Consider the following 26246-nt stretch of genomic DNA (forward strand, 5'->3'; position numbering starts at 1 on the left):
TGGTCAGTGATGGGATTCAAATTTTTTTACTATTGGTTCTATGGGCATGGCTTGGTGGGTGTGCCATGGCTTGGTGGGTGTGGCTTAGTGTGCATGGCAGGGGAAGGATACTGTAAAATCTCCATTCCCTCCCAATTAGCTGGGACTCAGTAGGCAGAGAATAAATGGGGGCAGGGCCAGTCAGAGGTGGTAATTTACCAGTTCTCCGAACTACCCAAAGTTTCCGCTACTGGTTCTCCAGAACTGGTCAGAACCAGAGGTGGGTTTCAGCAGGGTCTGGTAGTGGAAATTTTGAGTAGTTCGGAGAACCGGTAGTAAAAATTCTGACTGGCCCTGCCCCCATCTATTCTCTGCCTCCCGAGTCCCAGCTGATCAAGAGGAAATGGAGATTTTGCAGTAACTTTCCCTTGGATTGGGGTGGGAATGAACATTTTACAGTATCCTTCCCCTGCCATGCCCACCAAGCCATCCCCACCAAGCCATCCCCACCAAGCCATGCCATGTCCACCAAGCCATACCCACAGAACCAGTAGTAAAAATTTTTAGAACCCACCACTGGTCAGAACCTGCTGAATACCACCTCTGACGTGGGTATGGGTTACTTGAGGGACCACCTCTTCCCAATTACTGTATATCTACCATCCCATCAAGTCTACAGGAGGGACATGCTCAGAGACTTACCAGCTAAGGAGCAGCATTTGGCAAAGGCTATGGAGATTGGCCCCAACCCTGCTGGCCTCTTGAAAAAGAATGAAAACATGGTTTTGCCAACAGGCATGAAGAACAGGGAATGTGGCAGAGTTAGTACAGTGGGTGTATGGAGTATTATTGGTAGATGTGACTGCTGTGAATTTTACGATCATTTCATGATGGGTTTTTAATATGTGTTTATATTGTTTTTTTAATCATTGTTTTTATATGTGTTTTAATTGTAAGCCACCCAGAGTGTAATATATGAGATGGGTGACTATTTAAATCTGAATAATAAATAAATAGAAGTTTTATTTACTGTATAGAAGTGAAATCTGGGTTCTTATGTCTCTAGCTTCCAACTGAGCTATGCAATGAGCTAGTCAGCATTTCCTTTCAGACAGGAGACCTGATTTTCATCCCTTTCTTGATATCAGGTTGTTTTCTTCTGATTATCTGACAATTGACCTGCCAGAGTTTGAACTGAAAACTGTATCACAAAGCCTAGAGAAGAGAAAAACACATAAATAATTGTTTTCTGATTCATGTATTAGTCTGGGAAATACGAATTGACTTAATTCCGTTAAAAACATAACCTAAACAAAATATTCCAGTATCTGTAAATAGCGTTTTGTTTCTTCTTTGCTGGTGGTGCGCTTGGGTGGTACCAGGCATCATATTTTAACAATTCTTTAAAATAAATTAGATTTTATATAGAACTGCTCTGTAATTCTAAAAGATGTTAAAAATTAAAGATCTATATAGAAAACCTGTTCTCTGAAACAACAGCAGCATCAAGTACCACAAGAAAACCTTTTGTAAGAAATGTGTAATGCTTAAAAGAATGCTAGCATTAGATTCTCATCCCATTGGAAAAAAATGCCCTTATTCTGAGCACAAATTTTAATGGTTTAAAAAACACGGGAGGAAACTAATAAATCCAATAAAGGTCAAACTCTGAATGGAGGTTAGGCATAATAATTCAAATGACTCTTTGAATAGTAGTTATATGTGTCCTGAATTCCATCGGTGGACCTTGGATTCAGAAGGTAGGCTGGCTTCTTTTTAGCATCTTTAAGCCAGGATAACATCTGGCTGATCTTTCTGACTGCAGAGAGAATAAGATTTTTAGCACTGCATGGCTATTATCTAGAAATACAGCAAAGAACTGAGCATATGAAAACTCTGCTTTCTATCCCAATCTTGCGTTAGGCCTTGAAAGGAAGCACAGATGTCATTGCAACCCATTGTGGGTTGCACTCTTACAATTTAGAATTTCTTTGCAAAATGCCTGGACTTAAGACTTTATAGAGATTTTTTAAAAAAAATATTAAGAGAACCATGGAAGCATTTTTCCAGAGACGCGATTACGTGAGATCAGGTCAAAAACGTGGGAGTAGGGTGTCACCATTCTGGATGGTAGTTTATTGGCCGTGGCGGCATCTAAAAGGCATTCATGGTAAAAGCCTATTGATGCCAAGTGGTGGCAAAGTTGTGCCCTTTGATAATGAGTGTCAGAAGAGCATTATCTCCCATAACCACTCCTTTCTTTATGCCCCCTCAGAAGGGCTTCCTGTCCCACAAAGAAGAGCATTGCTGTATTACACACTGACCTTAAGGAAAGAGTGATCTAAGCCCTGGTTACAATTTTCCTATTCAAGGAGTTCTGTTCAGAACTTCTGTAGCTAGTTATTCTTCTCTTCTGTTCATTGTTTTCCAAAATTGACACGGGTGTCAACTTCAGTGTTTCTGATGGCTTTATTCATGGTCTGAAGAATATCTGGCCATTTGCCCTGCTAAGAAGCTGGGAAGGTTGGTTTGATCATTTATAAATTAGTTGTTTCTTTGGTTCCTCTCAGATGTTCATAGTGTTACTTATGCCATCTGAAAAATCTACTTCATACATTTTTTGTAGTAGATTCCAATTCGTGAAAATCTTGTTTCATTAAAATATGTCTTTAAGATGTGAGAAGAATCTTGGTTTTGCCATAAGAGAGATTCTTGGATTTTGGTGTATTGGTGAAACAAATCAGGATAGGGCTGCATTCTCTCTGGGATAACCTGTTGAGGGTTTCATGACAAATGGACAAGGAAAATCAGAGAGGGACCACTGTTTTCATTCTGAAATCTCTTTTTTCCGTTTTCATTGCAGACTTAAGGAGAAAGCAGAGATCTCTTAACAGGGGAATTGGCTGGTCCTTTATCGACAGCTTTTGAGGTTAGGCCAAGAGACTAATTCAAGAACTGCAGTTTGCCACTCTACATTCCTCTGCCTTGATTATTGTATCATAGTATAGTTATTCTGCATATAGCCAACATAAGAGTATGAAGAGAAGATCATGTGAGAAGAGCAAATCCAATTAATCTACCTTGATTCTGCTAGGAAAGGGGTTGAATGTAAATTCAAGGTGCTGGTTTTAACCCTTAAAGCCCTTTATGGCATGGGACTAATTCTTGGCTCATTTATGATCGTAAGCTGAGGACTACCTGATATATGCCTAGATATCCAATCATAAGCGTCAAATCCTTGGGATTTGAGCCAAGAGATTTTTGGTTGTTATTTCTTCTCCTCAGCTTTGAAGCTCTTTGCTGTCTGACTCTTGTTTACCAAATGGTGATTTCTGATGTGAAAATTGGAGGTGTTTGGCTCACTACACCATTGTAACAGCAGATAACTTGTACAGCTGTAGGGTTAATCATTTAGCTATAGAGTCTGCTTTCTTTCTTTCTTGCTCTCTCTGAAAATCAGTGCTGGATTTGGAGTCAGATAAGAGTAGCCTTTTGAGGAGTGAAGACCAAAGAAGAAATGCTTGTCCACTCATCAAGCATAGATTGATAGGAACATACACATTCTATGTTGCAAGTTGACCCCTAAACAATTAAAAAAATGTTCGCACTGAGAACCGTGAAGTGGGTTGGAAAGTTTTCCACAGAATTTCTCCCAAATGGATCTCCCCCCCCCCCGCACTTAATTTTAGATTAACTTTATTAGGGAGGGAAAATATTGCAAATAATGAAAGTCCAATGTAACATAACAAAGAAAAGTAGTGAAAATAACACAGGTAGATTTATATGCTATAAAGGAAAAGCACTCAATCAGATGTTGATTCTGTCATTTGCAAATGTGATGCAAAGTTTGGAGGGATAAGTAAGTTCTTATCTGAGGATAGGCATTTTAAATAAATCTTTATGTGCAGGGCAATCTGTTAATAGCAATACCACTTAGAATTATATACTGCTCCAAAGTTCTTCACAGCACTCTTAAGTAGTTTACAGAGTCAGCATATTGCTCCCAACAATTTGGGTCCTCATTTTACGGACCTTGGAAGGATGGAAAGCTGAGTTAACCTTGAATTTGTCAGAATCGAACTCCTGACAGTCGGCAGAATTTGCTTGCAATATTGCATTCTAACCACTGTATTACCACGACTCTTAACAATAGCAGTAATAAGGAAGAGACAAGTGTCCATATAAAATGAATAATGACGGAGCACATAAAATGCTAATCTGATGGTATTGGGACCACATGACATAATTCATTCATATATGGATTTTTTTAAAAAAAAAAAATCTCTTTCAAGACTTGGTTAAAACGAGCATTAAAATGGGCCAAGGTTAATGCCCTTCTGAATTTAAAAACTGTAATATGGTTTAGCTGTTGGGCTGGTTTTAATTTTAAAAGGCCCTTTGGAAATATGTTTCTGGGAAGGCTGCTTTCATTGTTTTGCAGACTTTGTCTATTTTTTGTTCATTACTAATAACAAAAAGATGTCGTTTGCGAGGTGGGCAATTGCAAAGTTGCCTTAATGTTTTTCAGGTGGTTATCCTTAGCAAGTAGGGGAGATAAATATAAATGTTACTGAGCCATAGATGAGAAGGCGGAGGGAGTAAAAATGGGAAACACAATTTTATAACAGTCCATTCATCATAATGACATGCTGTATATATTTTAATAAATCAATTTAATGTTGCCCCTTGAATATACTTTTAAGAGCGTTCCTTTGGCAATTATGTTGGGGCCCTTCCACTGACATCATTGGATCTCTGCGGCATGATCCAGGTCCTTGGTGGCTGACTTAAATAAGGAGTTCCTGTTCTTGATATACATGCACATGACTTTACATGAGGATGAGGACTAGTAACTTGTTCAATAGCCTGAGAACTGTTTTTATTTCTTTATTGCTTATTCCATGTATTTGTAGGCCACCTTGTCAAACCTGTAAAATCATACAGCAAAACCACAACAATAAATAACACAAAAATTAAATTCTACTACCGCCATCCATTATCACCCAAAGAACTGTCCCCAATTATATAGCATTTTCTGCTTCAAAAAGCCAGCCTGATAGGATTGCAAGGAGGAGCCATTCCAAGCCTGCAGGACCCACTCTTTCAGAGGGACAGGGCTATGATTGAGAAGTTCTGCAACCAGAATTATACCCAGTTAACTTCTTGGGGAAGTATCCCTAACTTGCGCTGCCAACCTGTATACAATCTGTATGCAATGAGCAGATTCCCCTTAGTCCAAAAAGTAGTGAGGACCAAAGCCGTAAGTGACTTTGTAAGTAAAGAACAGCATCTTGAATTGGATTCAGAGGCCAACTGATGGCCAGTGAAGCTTCTGCAGTATAAGTGTTACTCTGCTGAAGCAGGAACCAGGCAGCAATAGCTGGGCTGCTGCATTCTGTGCAAGTGTAGCTTTTGACTTGTCTTAAGGCAACCCCATGTAAAATAGCAATAACAATAGCACTTAGACTTGTATATCACTTCACAGTGCTTTACAGCCCTCTCTAAGCGGTTTACAGAGTCGGCATATTGCCTGCAACAGTCTGGCTCCTCATTTTACCAACCTCGGAAGGATGGAAGGCTGAGTCAACCTTGAGCCTGGTGAGATTCGATCTGCCAAACTGCTGGCAGCAGGTGATCAGCAGAAGTAGCCTGCAGTACTGCACTCTAACCACTGCGCCACCTTGGCTCTTATTATTCAAAATGAATTGCTATAGTCCAAATATAAGACAAAAAGGGCATGATACACTATTGCCAGAAAATGCACTCAGGAAAGGTCACAATCAATATACTACTAGAAAGCGTACAAGGCCTCCAGGCCTCCACCTGCCGATCTAGCGGGAATTTTAAATCAAAGAAAAACTCCAATTGGGTACCTGTTTCTTTGGGGAAGAGATATTCATTCTAAAGCTAAAGATGGAACTGCCCTGGAACCATGGAAATTTTGACAAAAGAGACCAGGATTCATTTTAAGCTTGTTCCATCCTATCTGTCTCCCACAGGCAGCACATCAAAGCTTCCGTCACATCTCCTGATCAACCTAGGGAGAAATGTCTTAACCAGGTATCATTACCTTGTTGACGATAAATCACCCCAACCGGATGGATTGTCTCCCCCAGTGATTTTAAATAGCTATTGAAATAATTAGGAGAGAGGTCCTCCCCCAAACATACCAGTTGAATCTCTTACTCTGGAAAGAGCAAAATCACTCTAAAATTACACGCTGTGTAGAAGAATAGTTCCTCCATTGATAATTGGTATTGAATGCTGCTGAGAGAACTGGCGAGACAAGGAGAGGTGTTCACATTGGATCATAAGAGTAACCAGTATCATTTCTGATCTGTCCTTGGGTCTGGATCTAATTGGAAGACATCCAGTTAATTCATTTCATTTAGGGATGCCTGTCACTTTCTCTAAAACTTTTCCCCTGTGAAGAAGGTTAGGGCAGTGGTTGCCTAAAATAACTGGTTTTGAGGAAGGGTCTCTTGAAGAAAGATGAACCATCTCTCTTCCAGAGCCAGAAATATCATTTCTTCTCTCAAAGAGGCATTCACTAGTTCCTGAACTCAGTTCCCTCCCTAGCAGTTCAAACCAGGGAAGAGGGCCAAGGATCCATCTTACACTGGTGGAGCTCATCCCATAGAGAATCCTGTCTCAGATAACCCTGCAAGACATCACCCTTATTGTCTCATTGGATTCTGTCCAGCAGACCTTGAATCCACAACAGATATGAACAAATCTGTCTACAAGTGCCTAGCAAAATGATCACAGAAGCCCGAAGAAAGTCTTTCTGACTCACCATTTCTCAAAAGGGAGTGAGTTATGTTACCATCCTATCCTCCTCCTTCCAAACAAGTTCCAGCTGCTCCAAAGTAAAGGGTAGATTAATTGTGTTCCCTCCTATTGTATGCTGGGCCTGTGATGACTTGACGCAGGCTTATGGTTGTCATGGAGGCCCTGAAAACACAAGTAAATCTCAATCCCATGGCTTGGAGGTTCCCCACCGTCTAATGCCAGGGGGAATCCACTAGCAGCTCAATGATGAGAAAAACCACATTCTAAACTCCAGTTTTCTTATACTGTACCTTCCTCGGACTTGCTCTCATCAGATCTTTGCTATCTGGAGAACCTCACCTTGGAGGTTCTCATTCCTGGGAAGGAAAGTCCCTCCAACTATCCAATTTCCACAATTACTGCCCCAAGAACTACCATCCCAGGAAGCACAGTCCTCTCCCACTCCCCCGGTTCTCACTCAGAATGGAGGAGTCCAGAGTTTGCCTCCAAAATCACCATGAGGAACTCATGTGGTTGGCATATCCTGGGTATCTCTTTGGCACTTTGTCAGAGTCTTCCATCCGTCAGGCTCCAGCACTAACCTAACTATCCTGATATCCGCCATTTAGTAAGTACTTATTTCTTCAAACCTTGCTTCTTCTGTGATATACAAATCATGATTTCACCTTCACCACCACCATTTCCTAGAACCACAATTGTCAATCCACTGCCTTACCCAATGCCCTTCCCAATTTTCTTTTTCAATCTTACCCAGCCAAACCAATTTCCAACATTCCCTTTCCCCCTTTCTTCTTATTTCTTCTAATTTTCAAAATCAGGTTTCCCTGAGATGCCACCTTTTGACTGATGGCTTAGCATCGCTCTCATCATTCCACTAATTGTTAAATTAGTAACACAGTTTGTTAAGTGAATCTGGTTTCCCCATTGACTTTGCTTGTCAGAAGGTTGCAAAAGGGATCACCTGACCCCTGGACACCGCAACCGTCATAAACACGAGTCAGTTGTCAAGCATCTGAATGCAAATGACATGACCATGGAAATGCTGCAACTGTTGTGTGAAAAACGATCATAGGTCACTTTTTTTAGTGCCATTGTAAGTTCGAATGGCCACTAAACAAATGGTTGTAAATAGAGGACTACCTGTATTTATTTTCCCATGTGTGTGTTCTTAAAACCTTTACTTATCAACCTTCATTCAAATAGGATTTCAGGGCAGTGAGAAATCAATTTTCTAGATTTGATTCTGATTCAGTTAGGAGAATAAATGCAGCCTTCCTGTTTGGAAAAGGATTTTACTTTTCTGAAGGAAAAAAAGAAGCATATCTAGCCTCATATACCTCACATGTTTTTACTTTTGGAAACCCATCGATGAACTTCCAGTAAATCTGTGGTTAGGCTTGGTATGCATTGTGAAGAACATATTATTTTCTTCTAAAGTCAACAGCAAAACGTTCTTCTACTACATATGGACAGAATGATGGTTTTAATTTGTGCATCTGTGTGTGCAGAAGGGAGGAGAAGAAGAACTGAGAACCACGGCGAACGTATCAGGGAGAAAGCTTGTTTTTTCTTGCCTTGTAAGCTTTCCATGGTGCTTGTGTGTGTGTGTGTGTGTGTGTGTGCGTGCGTGTGTGTGTGGGCGTGCGTGTGTGTGTGGGAAATGTGTTGAAATGTCAAGCATGCATATCACCATACTCTCATTCAGCATTCTGTTTGAAATGTCGGGAGTTCTCCAAGTCTTCCCTTTGCCTCACCATAGATATCGTTTCCCCGAAAATAAGACATCCCCTGATAATAAACCCAATCGGGCTTTTGAGCGCAAAGACTAAAATAAGCCTCCGACCAAAAATAAGCCCTCCCTGAAAATATTTAAACGCAGAGCTGGAAATCAGGTAAGACGACAAGAGGAGCCCCATTTTGCTCCACACGCCCCAAAATAATAAGACCTCTGACCATTAGATTCAATAAATCAACTTAACTGAAACTGAACATGTGCTTCTGGTGCTTTGTACCTGATAGTATCCTGCAAAATGAAAATATAAAATGTGAAAAGAGAAAGTCGATGGATTAAGATATCCCATGTAGAGTATCTTATATCATTGTGGTCCCCAATCTTTTTGGAACCAGGGACCAGTTTCACGGAAGACAATTTTTCCATAGACCAAGTGGGGGAGGGGAAGGGAGGACTGTACAACCTAGATCCTTCGCATGCGCAGTTTACAGTAGGATTCACGCTCCTACGAGAATCTCATGTCTGATGATCTGGTATAGTTGAGGCAGTGATGCACTGGGGAGCAGCTGCAAATAGAGATGAAGCTTCGCTTACTCATCTCCCCTCAGCTTTATTTATTTATTTGTTTATATTTCTATACCGCCCTTCTCCCAAAGAACTCAGGGCGGTTTACAGCCATGTTAAAATAATTTTTACGAACACTAAAATGATTTAAAATGAAATATTTAAATTTAGGCTGACTCCTTAAAACCCATTTAAAATTCCCAATTAAAACTATTAGGCCAGTCCTGCACGATGAAACAGCCATGTTTTCAGCTCGTGTCGGAAAGTCCGGAGATCAGGGAGTTGGCGAATACCTGGTGGTAATTCATTCCAGAGGGTTGGGGCCCCCACAGAGAAGGCCCTCCCCCTGGGGGTCGCCAGCTGACATTGTCTAGCTGACGGTACCCCAAGGAGGCCCATTCTATGGGAGCGCACTGGTCGCTGGGGGGCCGTTGGTCGCAGTAGGCAGTCCCGTAAATAGCCAGGTCCCATGCCATGAAACGCTTTAAAGGTGGTAACCAGTACCTTGAATTGCACCCGGAAGATCACCGGAAGCCAGTGCAGCCTACGCAGGAGTGGTGTTATATGGGAGCCTCGATTTGCTCCCTCTATCACCTGCGCGGCTGCATTCTGGACCAGCTGAAGCCTCCGGGTGCTCTTCAAGGGGAGCCCCATGTAGAGAGCATTACAGTAGTCCAGACAGGAGGTGACAAGGGCATGGGTGACCATGCATAGGGCATCCCGGTCTAAGAAGGGATGCAACTGGCGTATCAGGCGGACCTGATAGAAAGCTCCTCTGGCGACGGCCGTGTGTGATTGGGTTTCTAACAGGCTATGGACCAGTAGTGGTCCATGGCCTAGAGATTAAGGACCCCTGCTGTATAGGATTTTGGAAGTGCTCTGATACCCTTTCCCCCCCAAAAATAAGACCTCCCCAGATAATAAACCCAATTGGGCTTTTGAGCGCATGCGCTAAAATAAGCTCCCACCGAAAATAAGCACTCCCTGAAAATAAGCCCTCCTGGAAATAAGCCCTCCCCAAAAATATTTAAAGGCATGCGCAGCCAGTCCCCGCCATTTCCTCTGATTAGGGTTAGGGAAACAGAGCTGGAAATCAGGTGAGATGGCAAGAGGAGTCCCATCTTGCTCCATGCGTCCCAAAATAATAAAACATCAAAAATAAGGCCAAGCGCTGATTTCGGGGTTCAAAAATATATAAGACAAGGTCTTATTTTTGGGGAAACACGGTAGCTAATAGGCAATTTTTTGGTTCACCATCTTTCAAAACCAGTACAGATAAAATCTCATGCCAAAAAAAAAAAAAGATAATTGAGTACTGCTTCTGGGAATAGAAGTCAAGTTCATCTCAGGGGCCACAAAGTGCGGGAAGCTGCCCTATTTATAACACAGATGCTTTAAAATATTGTAATTTACTATAATTTAAATAAGCTATTCAAAAGGATTTTAAAAAAACCTAAACAATAATTATAGTGCTCCAGTTGAATTTTTGAACCAACAAAGGACATTTAGGTCACTTATAATTTAGATATCTAAGTATAAATATTTAATACACCATAGTGACTTTCATACAATATGTTATTAAAAGGAGAGCAATTCTATAACCATTTTCCTTATCTAAGGAAGTTTCCTTACCTTCTCATTTGTGGTATTCCATTGAATCAGGAGCACAGAAATATAGTAGGTTTTGACTTATATCAGGGTTGTCCAGCCTTGGCAATTTTAAAACCATGGGTGGCTAGGGAATTCTGGGAGTCAAAGTCCACAAGTCTTAAAATTGCCAAGATTGGACTTATACTCTGAAGCTAGAGAAAACTATGTATTTTTCAGAGTATAAGACACACCTTTTTACCCCCAAAAAGAGAGTGAAAATCTGGGTGCATCTTATATGTAGCCCTGCCCAGCCTCTGAAACCTCGGTTTGACTGGCTGAACAAAGCCTCTGAAACCTCCGTTTGAGAGGCTGAAAAAAAAGCCTCTGAAATGGAGGTTTGAGAGGCTGAAATACTTTTTTTTTTTTTTTAAATGCTTGGAATACTTTACCTGACTCTGTGGTCTCTTCCCATAATCCTAAAAGCTTTAACCAAAAACTTTCTACTATTGACCTCACCCCATTCCTAAGAGGACCATAAGGGGCGTGCATAAACGCACAAACGTGCCTACCGTTCCTGTCCTATTGTTTTTCTTTTCTTCTTCCTATATATATATATGCTTATACCTCCTAATATTTACTCATATATATGTTTATATACTATATAATCTTTTTATATGATGTTGTGACAAAATAAATAAATAAATTAAATAAATAAATAAAATTTAAAAAAAGCAAGGTGCAGAGCTTACAACCAACGAACCTGTTGCTAAAGTTCACCTCTGGAACAGCTGATTGAGGGTATTCTGGGAGGCCAATCCACCTGCCAATCAGCTTTTTTCTTATTTTCCTCCCAAAAACTAAGGTACTTATACTCTGGTGCATCTTATAGTCTGAGAAATACGGTAAGTTTTTGACAAGAAGGCAATCTGTTGCACTCCCTGATAGTTTATAAAGTAAGATTTTTTTTTTAAAAAAAATATACATTTGTTTTTGTGGAATGGTAACGGAAAATCATGTCTGCTTAAGCAATGTTCTAAAATTGGCTTTTAAACATTTTTTGCAGGTCATTAAAAGGCTGGACAACTTTCAAAGAATCCCCATTAATCCTTTTCTAAGATCAGCGCGGGTACAAAGCGCGGCTGAAAGGAGATAATTGCGGAACTTAAGGCGTGGCAAAAATGACTTCATATTGTATCCTTCCAGCATTTGCTTTGATGATTGGATGTTTAGCATTTCCAGGTAAGAGAAATTAATTTTATTTGTGCTTTAGTGTACCTTATGTATTGAGCATTAAGTTTGAAAAATGGCTTTTTAAAGAATCACTGTGAAATATTTTGCTAATCGTCTATTGCACTGGCTAAAGGCACACACATAATTATACATATAATTTGAAATAACAGAATAACAGAGTTGGAAGGGACATAGGGGCTCTTCCAGTCCGACCCCCTGCTCAGTCAAGAAACCCTACTCCAGTGATGGCACGCCAAAGTGGCACACGGAGCCATGTTGCCTGGCATGCACAGCGTTGCCTGTTCCTCTTCCGGGTTTCTGGCGTGCATGTGCACACGATGATCAACTGGACTTTGTGCATGTGGCAGTGGCGGAAACAGGAAAAGCTGGACTTCCATTTTCAGTGTGAGCATGGCCGCGCGCGGCAGTAACCGGAAGACTTGCTGGCTGGCGCGCATGCGCGTGCCGGAAACCAGAAGTACCTTATTCGGTGCACGCATGCCCTCTGAGCAGGTCGTCTTTCTGGTCATGGCCTTGACGAGCGCATGTGCGCAAAGTGCTCTCTTTTCGGCACTTGATGCCAAAAAGTTCGCCATTACTGCCCTATGCCATTTCAGGCAAACGGTTGTCCAATCTCTTCTTAAAAACCTCCAGTGTTGGAGCAACCACAACTTCTGGAGGCAAGTCGACCCACTGATTAATTGTTCTAACTGTCAGGAAATTTCTCCTTATATCCAGCAATTACTGGATAACAGGAAGTAACATTAAGAACCTTATATTAGCATACAACAAAATGCACAGTCTGATGCCCAAGAGAGCCTTGATTATGACTCTCAGGATGCTAAATTTTCATTTTAATATAACAAAAGGGATACGTTATTAAATATAAATTAAACCTGATTTATTTGTGCTCCTGTTCTACCTTTCAGAGTGTGCCACTGCATGCCATTCAAAGAGTAAAAATGGCTTGATATGGGGAAAAAGTGCTTGAATTACTTCTCTGTGCTGAAAAAGTTGAAGTTTTTCTACCTATTGATTGAATTTTTTTTGGTATGAGCTTTTTTATACTGAAATGTTTGTTGAGGTTTTGTTATGTAAGACATGGCGGAGAACACACTCTCTAGACAGTTTTGTCTGTGGAGTTCCCCATGTTAGCAGTCCTCGGCTTTGTAGAGCAGAGTTATGAAAATCACACCTCTTGGACTAGGAACTGCAAAAGATCACCTCTGTTGTAATGGAAAATAAGAATACGGCTCCGGTGCCGATGAGGAAAATCAAGCAAAATCTTTTAGCTTGCTTACAGACCTGTCTCTTTTTTTAGAAAAAAAAAGATGCGTGTGTCTGTTCAAAAATAAATGGAAAAGCAGAGCCAAACACAGATATTCTTGGCTGTTCTCTGCCATATTTCTGTGGATCACAAATTAAGCAGTTTCTGTCCTGAATTGCTAGGCAGGGCAGATCTCCTGAAAGGGTGCTTTGCACTGTGTTGGCACAAGGGTACAATCCGTTCTCAAAATGTTGAGGCAGTTGCGTCAAAGGCTTTCTCAGTTCGTCGCACAACCCCTTCACTCTGCCAGCGGTCGCAGTGGAAGTGTTTGTGCAGACTCAGACATAGACCAAGACCTACACACTGACCACCTGGGAAAGCAGCTGCATCAGGCCATCCAGAAAGCTGGCTCACCGCAGCATTTCAGAGAGAAATTCTTCACAAAGAATCCATTGAACTGCTCGGAGCAACTTTTACGCAAAGGCCTTATTAGATATTCTATCTATTTCATTCTATCTAGCTTTATGATAAAATGAATCAAGATAGTAGAAAATACTACAGCTATGTCTCTATTGAACTCTACTCTATTCTAGCTTTAGGGCAACCCTGAGCAACATAGAACGAGTTTTAGTGTGGGTCTCGCTATTGTCAGAACCATTCACCGATCGTAGCAAAGTTTTGATTTGGAGTGATTTCCCATCAGATGGCAACTCTGCATGGCATATAGTAGTACAGGTAGTCCTCCACTTACAACAGTTCACTTAGTGACCGTTCGAAGTTACAGCTACATTGAAAAAAGTGACTTATGACCGTTTTTCACACTTAGGACCATTGCAACATCCCCATGGTTATGTTATCAAAATTCAGACGCTTGGCAACTGACTGATATTTCTGATGGTTGCAGTATCTCGGGGTCATGTGATCACCTTTTGTGTGCGGGATCTTTATGATACGGCACTTTATGCAATACTTTAGACTGCTACCTTCACGATGGTTGCAGTATCTCGGGGTTCATGTGATTCTGACAAGCGAAGATTCTGTGACCTTTTGAAGCCAGATTCACTGAACAACTGTGTCACTAACTTAACACCTGCAGTGATTCACTTAACTACTGTGGCAAGAAAGGTCGTAAAATGGGGCAAAGTTCTCACTTAGCGACAGAAACTTTGGGCTCGATTGTGGTCGTAAGTCGAGGACTAGCTGTATATCCAGAATGTCTGCAGAAGGGTATGTGTCAGTGACTATTCTAAATTTCAAAACAGAAAAAGCTTTGTAAGTTAAAAGCTTACAGCACTCTAGAGGTAATGCTGATAAAAATAAAATTAAGTCAAGGAAGCTGTGTCTTTTTTAATGATTGTTATAATCATGCCTCGCCCAGCTCAGAGCCCAATGAAATTAATAGCTTTATTTGTGGTACAGAGTTACTCAGATTAATTTCTTTTTTTGCCAGGGGATGGTGGGCGGAAGGAAAATTGCGTTGCAAAGTTTGAGAAGTCCTGTGGTAGTAAAATACACTAAAATAATAACTTGAATGTGAGAGATTTGATTTATGATGAATTTATTTATTTATTTATCGAAGAACTTGCTTGACTCCATCTAGCTCTTAGCGACTCATAGTTTTAAAAGCAGGAAACAATAAAATAGGGAAACAGATCATATACATCTAGAAGAAAATCATACCTACCAGACAAAAAAAAAAAATCCCGCAGGGGTTCAGCAACCATTCTACTCCAGGATTTGGGCAAATAGCCAAGTTTTCAGTGATTTTCTGAACATCACCAGGGTGGAAGCCAAATGGATATATAGGGGGTTAGTTTTGCAGGGGGCAAGTAACCTGGCACGCACCACTCTGTCTGAACCTATAAAGATAGGCAGGAACTATTCCAGATAGGCAATTCCTATGCCAAGTATCCTAGTCCCTGAAATAAAGGGGTCTTATGCAAAGAGATTTATAGATGGTGGTCAAAATCTTGAATTGTGTCTGGAAACTGACTGATAACCAGTGCGGTTCATGGAGCAGTGATGTCATACGATCATACCATGCCATTTCCGTTACAGCCCATACTGCTAGCTGCAGCTTCCAAGTGGCCTTCAAGGACAGCCCCGTGTAGAGTCCATTTTTTGAGGTCATAAGAGCGCGAGTAATCACCTGAGCCTCAATGCTGAGAGAAAATGAAACAGGCACATAATTAAGACACAAAGACATTTGTTTTTAGTGTTGTCCAAAGCTACAACAATATATGTTTGGATCAGATCCCTACCACCTGCAGTAAACTTCATGCAGGCATCTTAATTGATGGCATTCTAAAAAAATATACTGATGTCAACCAGTATAAAGAAGCTTGGATTGTTCTGTTCTGGCTCAAACATATTGAGGGCAGGAATGGTCATCAGCGAAATGGTCCAGTGAAGATGATGTAGTGGGGGAGACCGGATAGTAGATGGATGACTTGTTCTAAATCTGGGATGTCCTCATTATGGAAATAATGACCATCTGGTTTGGGAGGACTAGAGAACATTACAATCTGACCTCTTTCTACATCAGATACATGGAAAATAATACTCTTTGAAGAATGAGTTTTAAACCTTCTGGGACTTTCTCCAGCACTGAACTTTACTAAAGGCATATGGCCAGTACGGACTTTGTTTGGTTACCCTGCATGATGCCTTGATGTTGTAATGATTTTATTTTGCAACAAACCCTTATATAAATAAGATACATATGCTGACAGTAGGCGTGATATACAATGCAATGTAAAGCAGAGTATTTGCCTGTGAACAGTCACGTTTAATGCTCCAAGAAGGAGCATTCAGATTGCTTCATATGAATTCTCTCACTTTACTTTCAAATAACCCTGAACTGGAAAACAGAATTATTATTCTAGAACACTTAAACTATAGATTGGAACCCAGACTGGGAGATAAGAACTTCCATAATCCTTTATTGCAATACTACCAAATAGTTTCTTAATTTTATCCAACAGAATGCACTACGGTGGGAGTAAACAAACATAGATATTTGTCACAAATCAAAACAGTGGTATGTCAAACAAATACTGGGGCTTGGAAAAACAAATTCTTGGAGGCAAGAATTTGTAAACCTGTCGTGGCTGAGGCTTGCAGCACAATTGCACTAAATGCTTGTCAAAAAAAAAAGTATTGGATATGATGTGGCCAATCAGGGGGACATAATAACTGACTAATTACAGAAACCAGCCATGCATATGTCCATGACTAATTTGTATTGAAGTCAAAGAAAAACATGAAGTCTCTGGAAAGTTTTCTTAGTTAATTTCAGCTGCTTTGCTAATATAATAACAAAGACCAGCAAATTGAAATAGAATGACTGTTGCAAAAGCAAGCAAAGGTAATACTAATAGTAATAGGCACCTGGGTGCAATACCAAAACAGCTGGAGTACCACTTGAACACCATCAGTTAATTACAGAAGGCAACTTAATTAGAACAGCTTACATCCTGCCTTGATACCTTTAACACTATCAAACATCCACATATGCCTATCCCAGCTGCTTGACAAGGAATCAGTAAGTGGACAAAAATGTCAAATTCAGTCTGATGTGTTATGAACCATAATAATAACCTATGATACAAGATTTAAACTAAAATAGCTATGTTGATGATCAGTAAAATAAAATAACATTTTGAAATTTCTGAATGGCCTTTCATACTGATAATTGAACTAAATTTTCATATATTTATTATATTTATATTTATTTGATTTTTATACCGCCCTTCTCCCGAAGGACTCAGGGCGGTGTACAGGCAGAATAAAACCAACAAAGAACAATATACAATATACAAAATTAAAATCAGTTAAAAACTTATTAAATGAGCCTGAAAAATTTAAGAAATTTACCATAAAACCAATAACCCCATTAAAATTGCTAAAAATTTAAGGTTAAAATTTCATTCAAGCCAGCCCCGCGCGAATAAAAAGATATGTTTTCAGTTCGCGACGGAATGTCCGAAGGTCAGATATCTGGCGTAAGCCGGGGAGTTCGTTCCAGAGTGTGGGGCCCCACAGAAGGCCCGTCCTGGGGCCACCAGCCGACATTGTTTGGCGGATGGCACCCTGAGGAGTCCCTCTCTGTGAGAGCGTCGGGTCGGTGGGAGGCATGTGGTAGCAGTAGGCGGTCCCGTAAGTACCCAGGTCCTAAGCCATGGGCGCCTTAAAGGTCGTGACTAACACCTTAAAGTGCACCCGAGAGGCCACAGGTAGCCAGTGCAGCCTGCGCAGGAGAGGTGTTACATGGGAGCTGCGTGCAGCTCCTCTATCACCAGCGCTGCGTTCTGGACTAACTGAAGCCTCGGACGCACTTCAAGGGAGCCCCATGTAGAGAGCATTACAATAATCCAAGCGAGAGGTAACGAGCGCATGAGTGACCGTGCATAAGGAATCCCGATCAAGGAAGGGGCGCAACTGCCGAACCAGGCGAACCTGGTGGAAGGCCCTCCTGGAGACGGCCGTCAAATGATCTTCAAACGACAGCCGGTCATCCAGGAGGACACCCAAGTTGCGCACCCTATCCTTTGGGGCCAATAACTCGCCCCCAACAGCCAGCCGCGGTTGCAGCTGGCTGAATCGGGATGCCGGCATCCACAGCCACTCCGTCTTGGAGGGATTAAGCTTGAGCCTGTTTCTCCCCATCCAGACCAGACGGCCTCCAAACACCGGGACAGCACTTCAACAGCTTCATTGGGGTGGCCCGGGGTGGAAAAGTACAGCTGGGTGTCGTCAGCGTACTGCTGGTATCTCACCCCAAAGCCACTGATGATCTCACCCAGCGGCTTCATATAGATGTTGAACAGCAGGGGCGAGAGGATCGACCCCTGCGGGACCCCACAAGTGAGGCCCCTCGCGGTCGACCTCTGCCCCCCCGTCAACACCGTCTGCGACCGGTCAGAGAGATAGGAGGAGAACCACCGATATACGGTGCCTCCCACTCCCAATCCCTCCAACCGGCGCAGCAGGATACCATGGTCGATGGTATCAAAAGCCGCTGAGAGGTCTAACAGGACCAGAGCAGAGGAATAACCCCTGTCCCTGGCCCTCCAGAGATCATCCACCAATGCGACCAAAGCCGTCTCTGTGCTGTATCCGGGTCGGAAACCGGACTGGAACGGGTCCAGATAGACATCTTCATCCAGGTACTGGGGTAGCTGTCGAGCCACAGCACTCTCTACAACCTTCGCAACAAAGCGAAGATTGGAGATCGGACGATAGTTACTTAAAATAGCTGGGTCCAGAGAAGGCTTCTTAAGGAGGGGTCTCACCACCGCCTCTTTCAAGGCGGCGGGGAAAACTCCTCCAACACAGAAGCATTGATAATCCTCTGGAGCCAGCCTCGTGTCACTTCCTGAGTAGCCAGTACCAGCCAGGAAGGGCACGGGTCCAGTAAACATGTCGTGGCATGGAGCCTCCCCAATAACCTGTCCACGTCCTCGGGAGCCACAGGATCAAACTGATCCCAAACAGACTCAACAAGGCGTGCCTCCTCTCCCCGCTTGGATCATCCCAAATTCGGTCCAGATCGTCCCGAGCTGAGCGATTTTATCGTATAGATAACCACTAAACTCCTCGGCACGTCCTGCAAGGGTCATCCCGCACCTCCTGATGAAGGAGGGAGCGGGTCACCCGAAACAGGGCGGCCGGGCGGTTATCTGCCGACGCAATGAGGGTGGAGGCGTAGATACGCCTCGCCTCCCCCATTGCCACTAGGTAGGTCCTAGTATAGGACCTAACTAGTGTCCGATCAGCTTCGGAGCGACTGGACCTCCAAGTGCTCTCTAGGCGTCTTCGCCGGCGTTTCATCTCCCTCAGCCCCTCGGAGAACCAAGGGGCCAAACGAGACCTACGCCGGGTCAGAGGCCGCAAAGGCACGACACGATCCAAGGGCCCCCGCGCGGCCTGTTCCCAGGCCGCGACGAGTTCCTCAGTCGTGCCGTGGGCCAGATCCTCAGGGAAAGGCCCAAGCTCCGTCAGGAACCTCTCAGGGTCCATCAGGCGCCTGGGACGGAACCAACGTGTAGGTTCCGTCTCCCTGCGATGGTGAATGGCGGTTCGGAAGTCAAGGCGAAGGAGAAAATGATCGGACCATGACATTGGTTCTGTTACTAAATCATCTAGTACCAGATCATTTAACCACTGACCAGAGATATAAATCAAGTCCAGCGTGCCTCCCCCCATGTGCGTAGGGCCATCATTTATTCGAGTCAGGTCTAAGGCCGTCATGGAAGCCTCAAACTCCCGAGCTGCCGTTGATGACAAGCCAACTGACGGCAGGTTGAAGTCCCCCATAACAATAAGTCTGGGGGTCTCAACCGCCACAGCGGCAAGCACCTCCAACAGCTCTGGCAGGGCTGTAGTCACGCAGCAAGGAGCCAGGTACAACTGGCTCCTATGGCCCCACCGCACATAGAGGGATTCACAGCCGGCAATCTGAGGAACAGTGGCCTCCCTCGGCTCTAGATCTTCCTTAATGACAACCGCCACCCCCCCACCCCTACCTTGGGCCCTCGGCTGATGAAATGCTCGGAAACCTGGAGGACACATCTCAACGAGGGGAACCCCCCCCTCTGGGCCCAACCAGGTCTCCGTGATGCCCATAAGGTCCGCGGACCCCGCCTGAATAAGATCGCAGATCAGGGGGGCCTTGTTAACCACGGACCGGGCATTACACAACATCAGCCGAAGGTCCAAGCTCTGAGGATCATGGCCACCTGAGGAACGGGTGGGGGCTGGGGGGCCGGAGCACGCGATCGCATTTAGACATCGAACACGTGCTCCCAACTCTCGATACGGCCTCCCCCCCCGCCATATCTGCCCCTCCCACTTACCGTACAGATCGAAAAGCCCTCTGAACCTGGAACATCGCCCTCCCCCGCCGCCTTCGGACAAGATAGCAAAGTGCCGCGAACTAGCACAGGGGCTGGATCCCTCCCCGACGGGTTTTCACCCCCAACCGTCAAATCCCTCCCCTTAAAAACCCCTTATTAAAAAATCTATTTAAAAAACCCCATAAGTTCTTCTTGCTCGCGTGCCACCTCTCTGGGTCCCAAGACCCTTCGTTGAGGTAGGCCCTCGATAACTTGGAGGGCCATTCTTGCGAGGCGGGGGAACCTCGCAATCGTAGTAGTTCGGCGGGTGTATATCTCATGGAGCGATAGTCCAGATAGTCGCGGTAAAAGTGTCCATCCTAGGCCGTTCAGAGATGTATCCGTCGTAAACAAAGATCACCAAGGGCCCATAAAAGATGGCCAACCATATGGGTCCAAGTCCGTAGGAGTCCGTGGGACCACAAGAATGAAAAGGTCTCCCACACTCTCCCGGCTGCGCACCGTTACGGGACAAAGCCCCGTACAGTACGCAAATTGAGATAACGACGTCCATGCCCTCATGCCATCCATGTCTCCTCCTTAAGGCCAGCCGATTATGGTCTTAGTCCTGGGCCCATTTATGGTCTTAGTCCTGGGCCCACTTAGTCCTGGGCCCATTTATGGCCCTAACAAGCCACAGAGCCAATGATGAAGTTGTGGAAGCCATCTCTCAGTTCCAGATGGAGAAGCGACTGAGGAAAAAAGAAATCGACCGCAGATAGCAATTGCGGTGATTATGGCAGGCTGTGGCAAGAACCAGCAATGGGGAGCAATGGGGAGCAAACGATGTTCCGGTCCCCAAGGAGGGAAAAAGGAGGGAGAAAAGGGGGGGGGATGTCCAAGCCGTACAAGTCCCATCCCGGCAGTCGTGGCTAGCGACGCCCCAAACCGGCAGTCGTGGCTAACAACGCCCCAAACAATGTTCGGGACGCTGCTCAGCCTCGTTGGTATCCTTCCCCAGCCAGAACGGCTGGGGAACAGCTGAGTCACGTCGGGCGTCTTCTCGCGCCCCCCCCCTACATGGTGGGACGCTGCTCAGCCTCGTTAGTGTCCTTTGGTGTTGATGTCCTTCCCCAGCCGAAACGGCTGGAGAACAGCTGAGTCGCGCCGGGCGTCTTCTCGCGCCCCCCCCAACATGGCGGCCGCCATTCGCTGCCGTTCGCTGCTTATTAGCATACTCCGGCCCCGTACTCGGCAACCGAGAGTCCAATGAGGCCCAAAGACCTCGTTCCCGGCTGCCGAGAAGATGACAAAGCCGGGCCGGAGTACCAGCAGCTAGGCAGGCGATGGGAAGGCATCACGACCCAGGGATTCACCAGCCGCACTCTCCGTGAGTATTCAAAACGCCGCCATAACGCGCACGCGCAGAAGAAGAATTCCAGTCATACCAGTCCTTCATACCAGTCCTTTGTTATTTTAACATTTTATTTGGTGTGCATAATCACATCTGTAATTGACGGATTCTCATAGGAGTGATAGTAATGATTTTGATCATTAAAAAAAATCATGTTTGTTTCATCTCGGTTCTGAGTCATATTATACTCTAGTGAAGTTTAGAAATAGAATAATACAAATCATATTTACTGCTGGTGTTTCCCCTCTTTTTATTGAAGACAATGTTCACTGGCCTGCAGTGGTATTTCCAAATAAATTACAGAAATAGACCTAGCCATAGAGTGAGTTGCATTTTAGGTCTGGGTACGGAAATAAAGAAATGCTTGCTTGCTTGCTTGGTTGGTTTTTCCTTTTTCATATTGAGTAATCTCAATTCTTCATTATATTTCATTTTTCATCCATTATATTTAATACAGATGGTGTTGGAAATTTAGAGACAGTTGTGAATACTTCCTTTCCTAAAAACCAGAGTTTTGCCACGTAGTTCTAACTGACTTAAATAAAAAACTGAAATTTAAGTTGAGAAACAGGATAATTTTTGACTCCCTTTCTGATCAGAATGTTTAATTCACATTCTTCTAGTTTGTAATAAATATACAGATTCCATTCAATGAACTTCAGTGCTTAAAAACAGGTTTAAAAAAAGGTAAGAATAGGTGGAGGATAACAGGTAGACAATTGGGTCTTGTCCCTTAGCCAGAACAGACCCAGAAATTGAGAAAGACATGTAGGATCAATAGAATGGATTTATTTTACAGTAGTGAATGTGATGCTTACAATACTTTAACTGATAAATCAAAAAGAATTTATAAGACAAGTTTCTACGCAATACAGAATATTTTATTGGAACAAACAATACAATTATTGAAACACTTCACAAATTCTTAATCTTTCTAATTCTTTGGTGTTATTATAGCATCCAACAAGGAGACCTCAGTTTAAATGTCTATTAGGCCATGTAGTTCACTGGGAGATCTTGGATCATCACCACTTCAGTCTACCTAATCTCACTCTTGTGAAATTAAAATGGAAGATAATTATATACTCTTTTATATTTATTTATTTTTATGTATGCATAAATTAAAATTGAATGCCTCCTGACCAGTGGTGAAATTCATTTTTTTTACTACTGGTTCTGTGGACGTGGCTTGGTGGGCTTGGTGTGGTTTGGTGGGCATGGCAGAGGAAGGGTACTGCAAAATCTCCATTTCCACCCCACTCCAGGGGAAGGATACTGCAAAATCCCCATTCCCACCCCACTCTGGGACCAGTCAGAGGTGGTATTTGTCGGTTCTCCGAACTACTCAAAATTTCCGCTACCAGTTCTCGAAACTACTCAAAATTTCCATGGCCTGTTCTTTAGAACCTGTCAGAACCTGCTGGATTTCACCCCTGCTCCTGATAATGCTGATTGGCTTTTTGATGGGAAGCTGATATAGGAGATGACCAGGCTGAGCATGAGGGAAGGGTCAAACAGATCATCAGTCATGAGTACCTGCATGCCCACAAGAGATTTAAGTACAACCCACTCTGAATTCCTTTCAATTCTTAACTCCCACTAATTTCATTTGACTGTTAGTAGTTCAGATTCTTGTAGAGAGCATAAATTTACAATAAATCTTTATACAGATTAGAACTGCCTGGGTCTCCTGATTTCCCTGGTGCTTGACATTTATAATATTAATTATTAAGTAAAACGTTGTTGGAAGCCATGGGAAATTTTGAGGATCAAAAAAGACAATTCTTGTTAGAAAATTACATGTAGATTTTGTCACTGACATTTGGTATCCAACTCCAGAGATTATTTTTTATCCTTCACATATTGAGAAAGGTTACCAAATGAAAAAGGTGGTTCTTTGAGATATCCAAGTGTTCATATTTGTTCATATTTTTATACAGTATCTATAGTTTAACTATATTTCAATAATTATAAATAATTATGATCTAAATAATTACATAATTATACTTCCAGTGATTTCAATAATTTTCAACTAATTGAAAATGTAATTTGAACTCAAAATATAAAATGGCTAAGTTTTGGTTTAGAGCCGTGATGGCGAACCTATGGCACAAGTGCCACAGGTGGCACGCCGTTGCCCCAGTTCAGCTCCGCCATGCATACATGTGCACCTCCTGCTGGCCAGCTGTTCCTCGGGTCTCTGCTGCGCATGAATGGGGGTGGAGCACATTCAGGGAGCCATGCACGCATGCACGAAAGGCGGGCATGTGCAGGGGGACATGCGCATGTGCAGGGGGTGAAGCGTGTGCGAGGAGAGCCGCGCACATGCGGGGGGAATGGGGCGCATGCATGGGGCCATGCGCTCATTGTATTTTGGGGGTTTGGGCACGCGCGCATTTGCGTTCGCACGCTTTCGGCCCTCAGTTTGGAAAAGTTTAGCCATAACTGGTTTAGAGCCAATGTGGCCTTAAATAAAAACTGGAGAGAAATGAATAGTTGCTAGAGATAGTTCAAGCAGGTAACACACTGTACATAAAAATTAATCTATACCAGTTAAGAGGCAGACTTTCCATTTCTGCATTAGATAAATTTTCAGTCTTGTTTGTTTTTATCCCTGCTATCTACTGAAGAACTCAAAGTAGTTGGTTAAAAATGAAAAGTATGAAATAGGTCATGAATACTATTTTTTTACAATAATAAAGTTTAAGCCAAATGCCGAAGAAAGAGAAGCTGAAAGAAACTAAGATATGTGTTGCATAGAAAAACACTGTGCCTTGTCTGTATAAGTAATCCATATTATCAAGAACTAAGCCATCAATTGTCAGAGATGGAGAGCAGGTTATCCTTCCTCTCAAATTTAATGTTCCCCATTTCTTTTAAGGACTATATAAGTTCTCATTTTGTATAAAAAAATAATGCTCTGGTGCAGGGGTGAAATCCAGCAGGTTCTGACAGGTTCTGGAGAACCGGTAGCGGAAATTTTGAGCAGTTCAGAGAACCGGTAGTGGAAATTTTGAGTGGTTCGGAGAACCGGCAGTGGAAATTTTGAGTGGTTCGGAGAAGTGGCAAATACCACTTCTAGCTGGCCCTAGAGTGGGGTAGGAATGGAGATTTTTGCAATAACCTTCCCCCAGGAGTGTGGTGGGAATGGAGATTTTGCAGTATCCTTCCCCTGCCACACCCACCAAGCCATGCATGCCCACCAAGCCATGCCACGCCCACCAAGCAGCGCCCACAGAACCAGTAGTAAAAAAATTTGAATTTCACCACTGCTCTAGTGGCTCAAATCTTTTTGATGATCTGAGTTATTTGGTATTTTCTGCTGTGAGGAATTTTGTGTCTTAAAGAAGGGGTAGACTTTGCTGCATTTGTTCTTCGAAGAAGAATGTCATTGTACATATCAAATAAAAAGTGCAGAATTATCACATCAGAACCAAATAGATTTTTTTTTAATGATTGGGAGCCTCATTTTCTAAAATAAGTTTTTGGGGGCTTTTGAAAAATGCAAAAGATGTATTGCAGATGATGTCAAATTGCTAATGAGTGTGGGATTTGCTGACTATTTAGGTGCAGTAGCTTGCCCTGCCAGTGTTGATGGAAGTGTGATGGTCTCCTTGATAGTTCGATAAAGATATTGTTTTCTACTTTATTGTTTGTCTGGTGTTAATCCCTGCTTATCTGTGCATTTGGCTGCAGGAGAGCTGGTCTTCTTGCTTCCTTCTTGTGTTTTTTTTTTTTATTCTCTCTTTTGAATGGGTTTGTAAATGTGGTTTTTACATGTCTAGTGATCAAACTCATCTCAGAAATATCTAATCAAAAACATTTCAGAAACAACTAACAGACATTATGGCCAACTAAATCAAAGTAAATAACGACAAAAATCCAGCTACCCAAGAAGAAAAAATAAAAGTCATCTACAAAATAATTTGTGAGGACTGAAACAGCCATTATGCAAGACAGGCAGAAGACTAGCTGAATGTATTCATCAACACAAACTAGCAGTCAGAAATATTATGAAAATTCCTTAATCTCACAACATATGGACAAACTCAACCAGAGGTTCAACTGGGAAATAGCATCCTACATCAAACTTAATCCTAAAAGACTAGGGAAATCCTCAAAGCCTGGTATTCAGAAAAATCAACCATCAATAGCACTTAGATTTATATACCGCTTTGCAGTGCTTTATAGCCCTCTCAAAATGGTTTACAGAGTCAGCATATTGCCCCCAACGATCTGGGTCCTCAGTTTACCAACCTTGGAAAGATGCAAGGCTGAGTCAACCTTGAGCCGGTGAGAATCGAACTGCCGAATTGCTGGCAGCTGGCAATCAGCAGAATTGATTATTAATAATAATCAGCAGAGGGAGCACCGCGTTGCTCCCTTATAACACCTATCCTGTGCGGCCTACACTGACTGCCGGTAGCCTTCCGGGTGCAATTCAAGGTTCTGGTTATCATCTTTAAAGCGCTCCATGGCTTAGGACCGGGGTATCTACGAGACCGCCTCCTGCCGCCGATAGCCTCCCAACGACCGGTGCGATCCCACAGAGCGGGCCTCCTCTGGGTGCCGTCGACCAAGCAATGCAGGTTGGCGACCCCCAGGGGGAGGGCCTTCTCTGTGGCAGCACCGGCCCTGTGGAACGAGCTTCCTCCAGGGTTACGGCAACTCCCAGACCTCCGGACCTTCAGGCGTGAACTGAAGACCTTATTATTTCAACGAGCTGGACTAGCCTAAGAAATAAAATATTTTAGTTAATTTTAAATGGGTTTTAACCAGTTTTTACCGTTTTAGTCATTTGGCGATTGAAATATTTTGTTTTAATTGGGTTTTAAATTGCTT

General features: G+C 43.1%; 1 protein-coding gene across 3 annotated transcripts in view; it reads left to right on the forward strand.

Moving 5' to 3' along the window:
- Positions 1-26246, forward strand: part of TGFBR3 (transforming growth factor beta receptor 3) — a 195654-nt gene that overhangs the window by 21741 nt on the left and 147667 nt on the right. For all 3 annotated transcript variants that reach the window (XM_058174719.1, XM_058174718.1, XM_058174720.1), the window contains exon 2: positions 11721-11896. In XM_058174719.1, coding sequence (XP_058030702.1) covers positions 11836-11896 — 61 coding nt within the window. In that variant the 5' untranslated portion in view covers positions 11721-11835. The remainder of the gene's footprint in view (positions 1-11720; positions 11897-26246) is intronic.

Source organism: Ahaetulla prasina, chromosome 3, assembly GCF_028640845.1.
Source record: "Ahaetulla prasina isolate Xishuangbanna chromosome 3, ASM2864084v1, whole genome shotgun sequence".
In the NCBI taxonomy this organism is placed as follows: domain Eukaryota; kingdom Metazoa; phylum Chordata; class Lepidosauria; order Squamata; family Colubridae; genus Ahaetulla; species Ahaetulla prasina.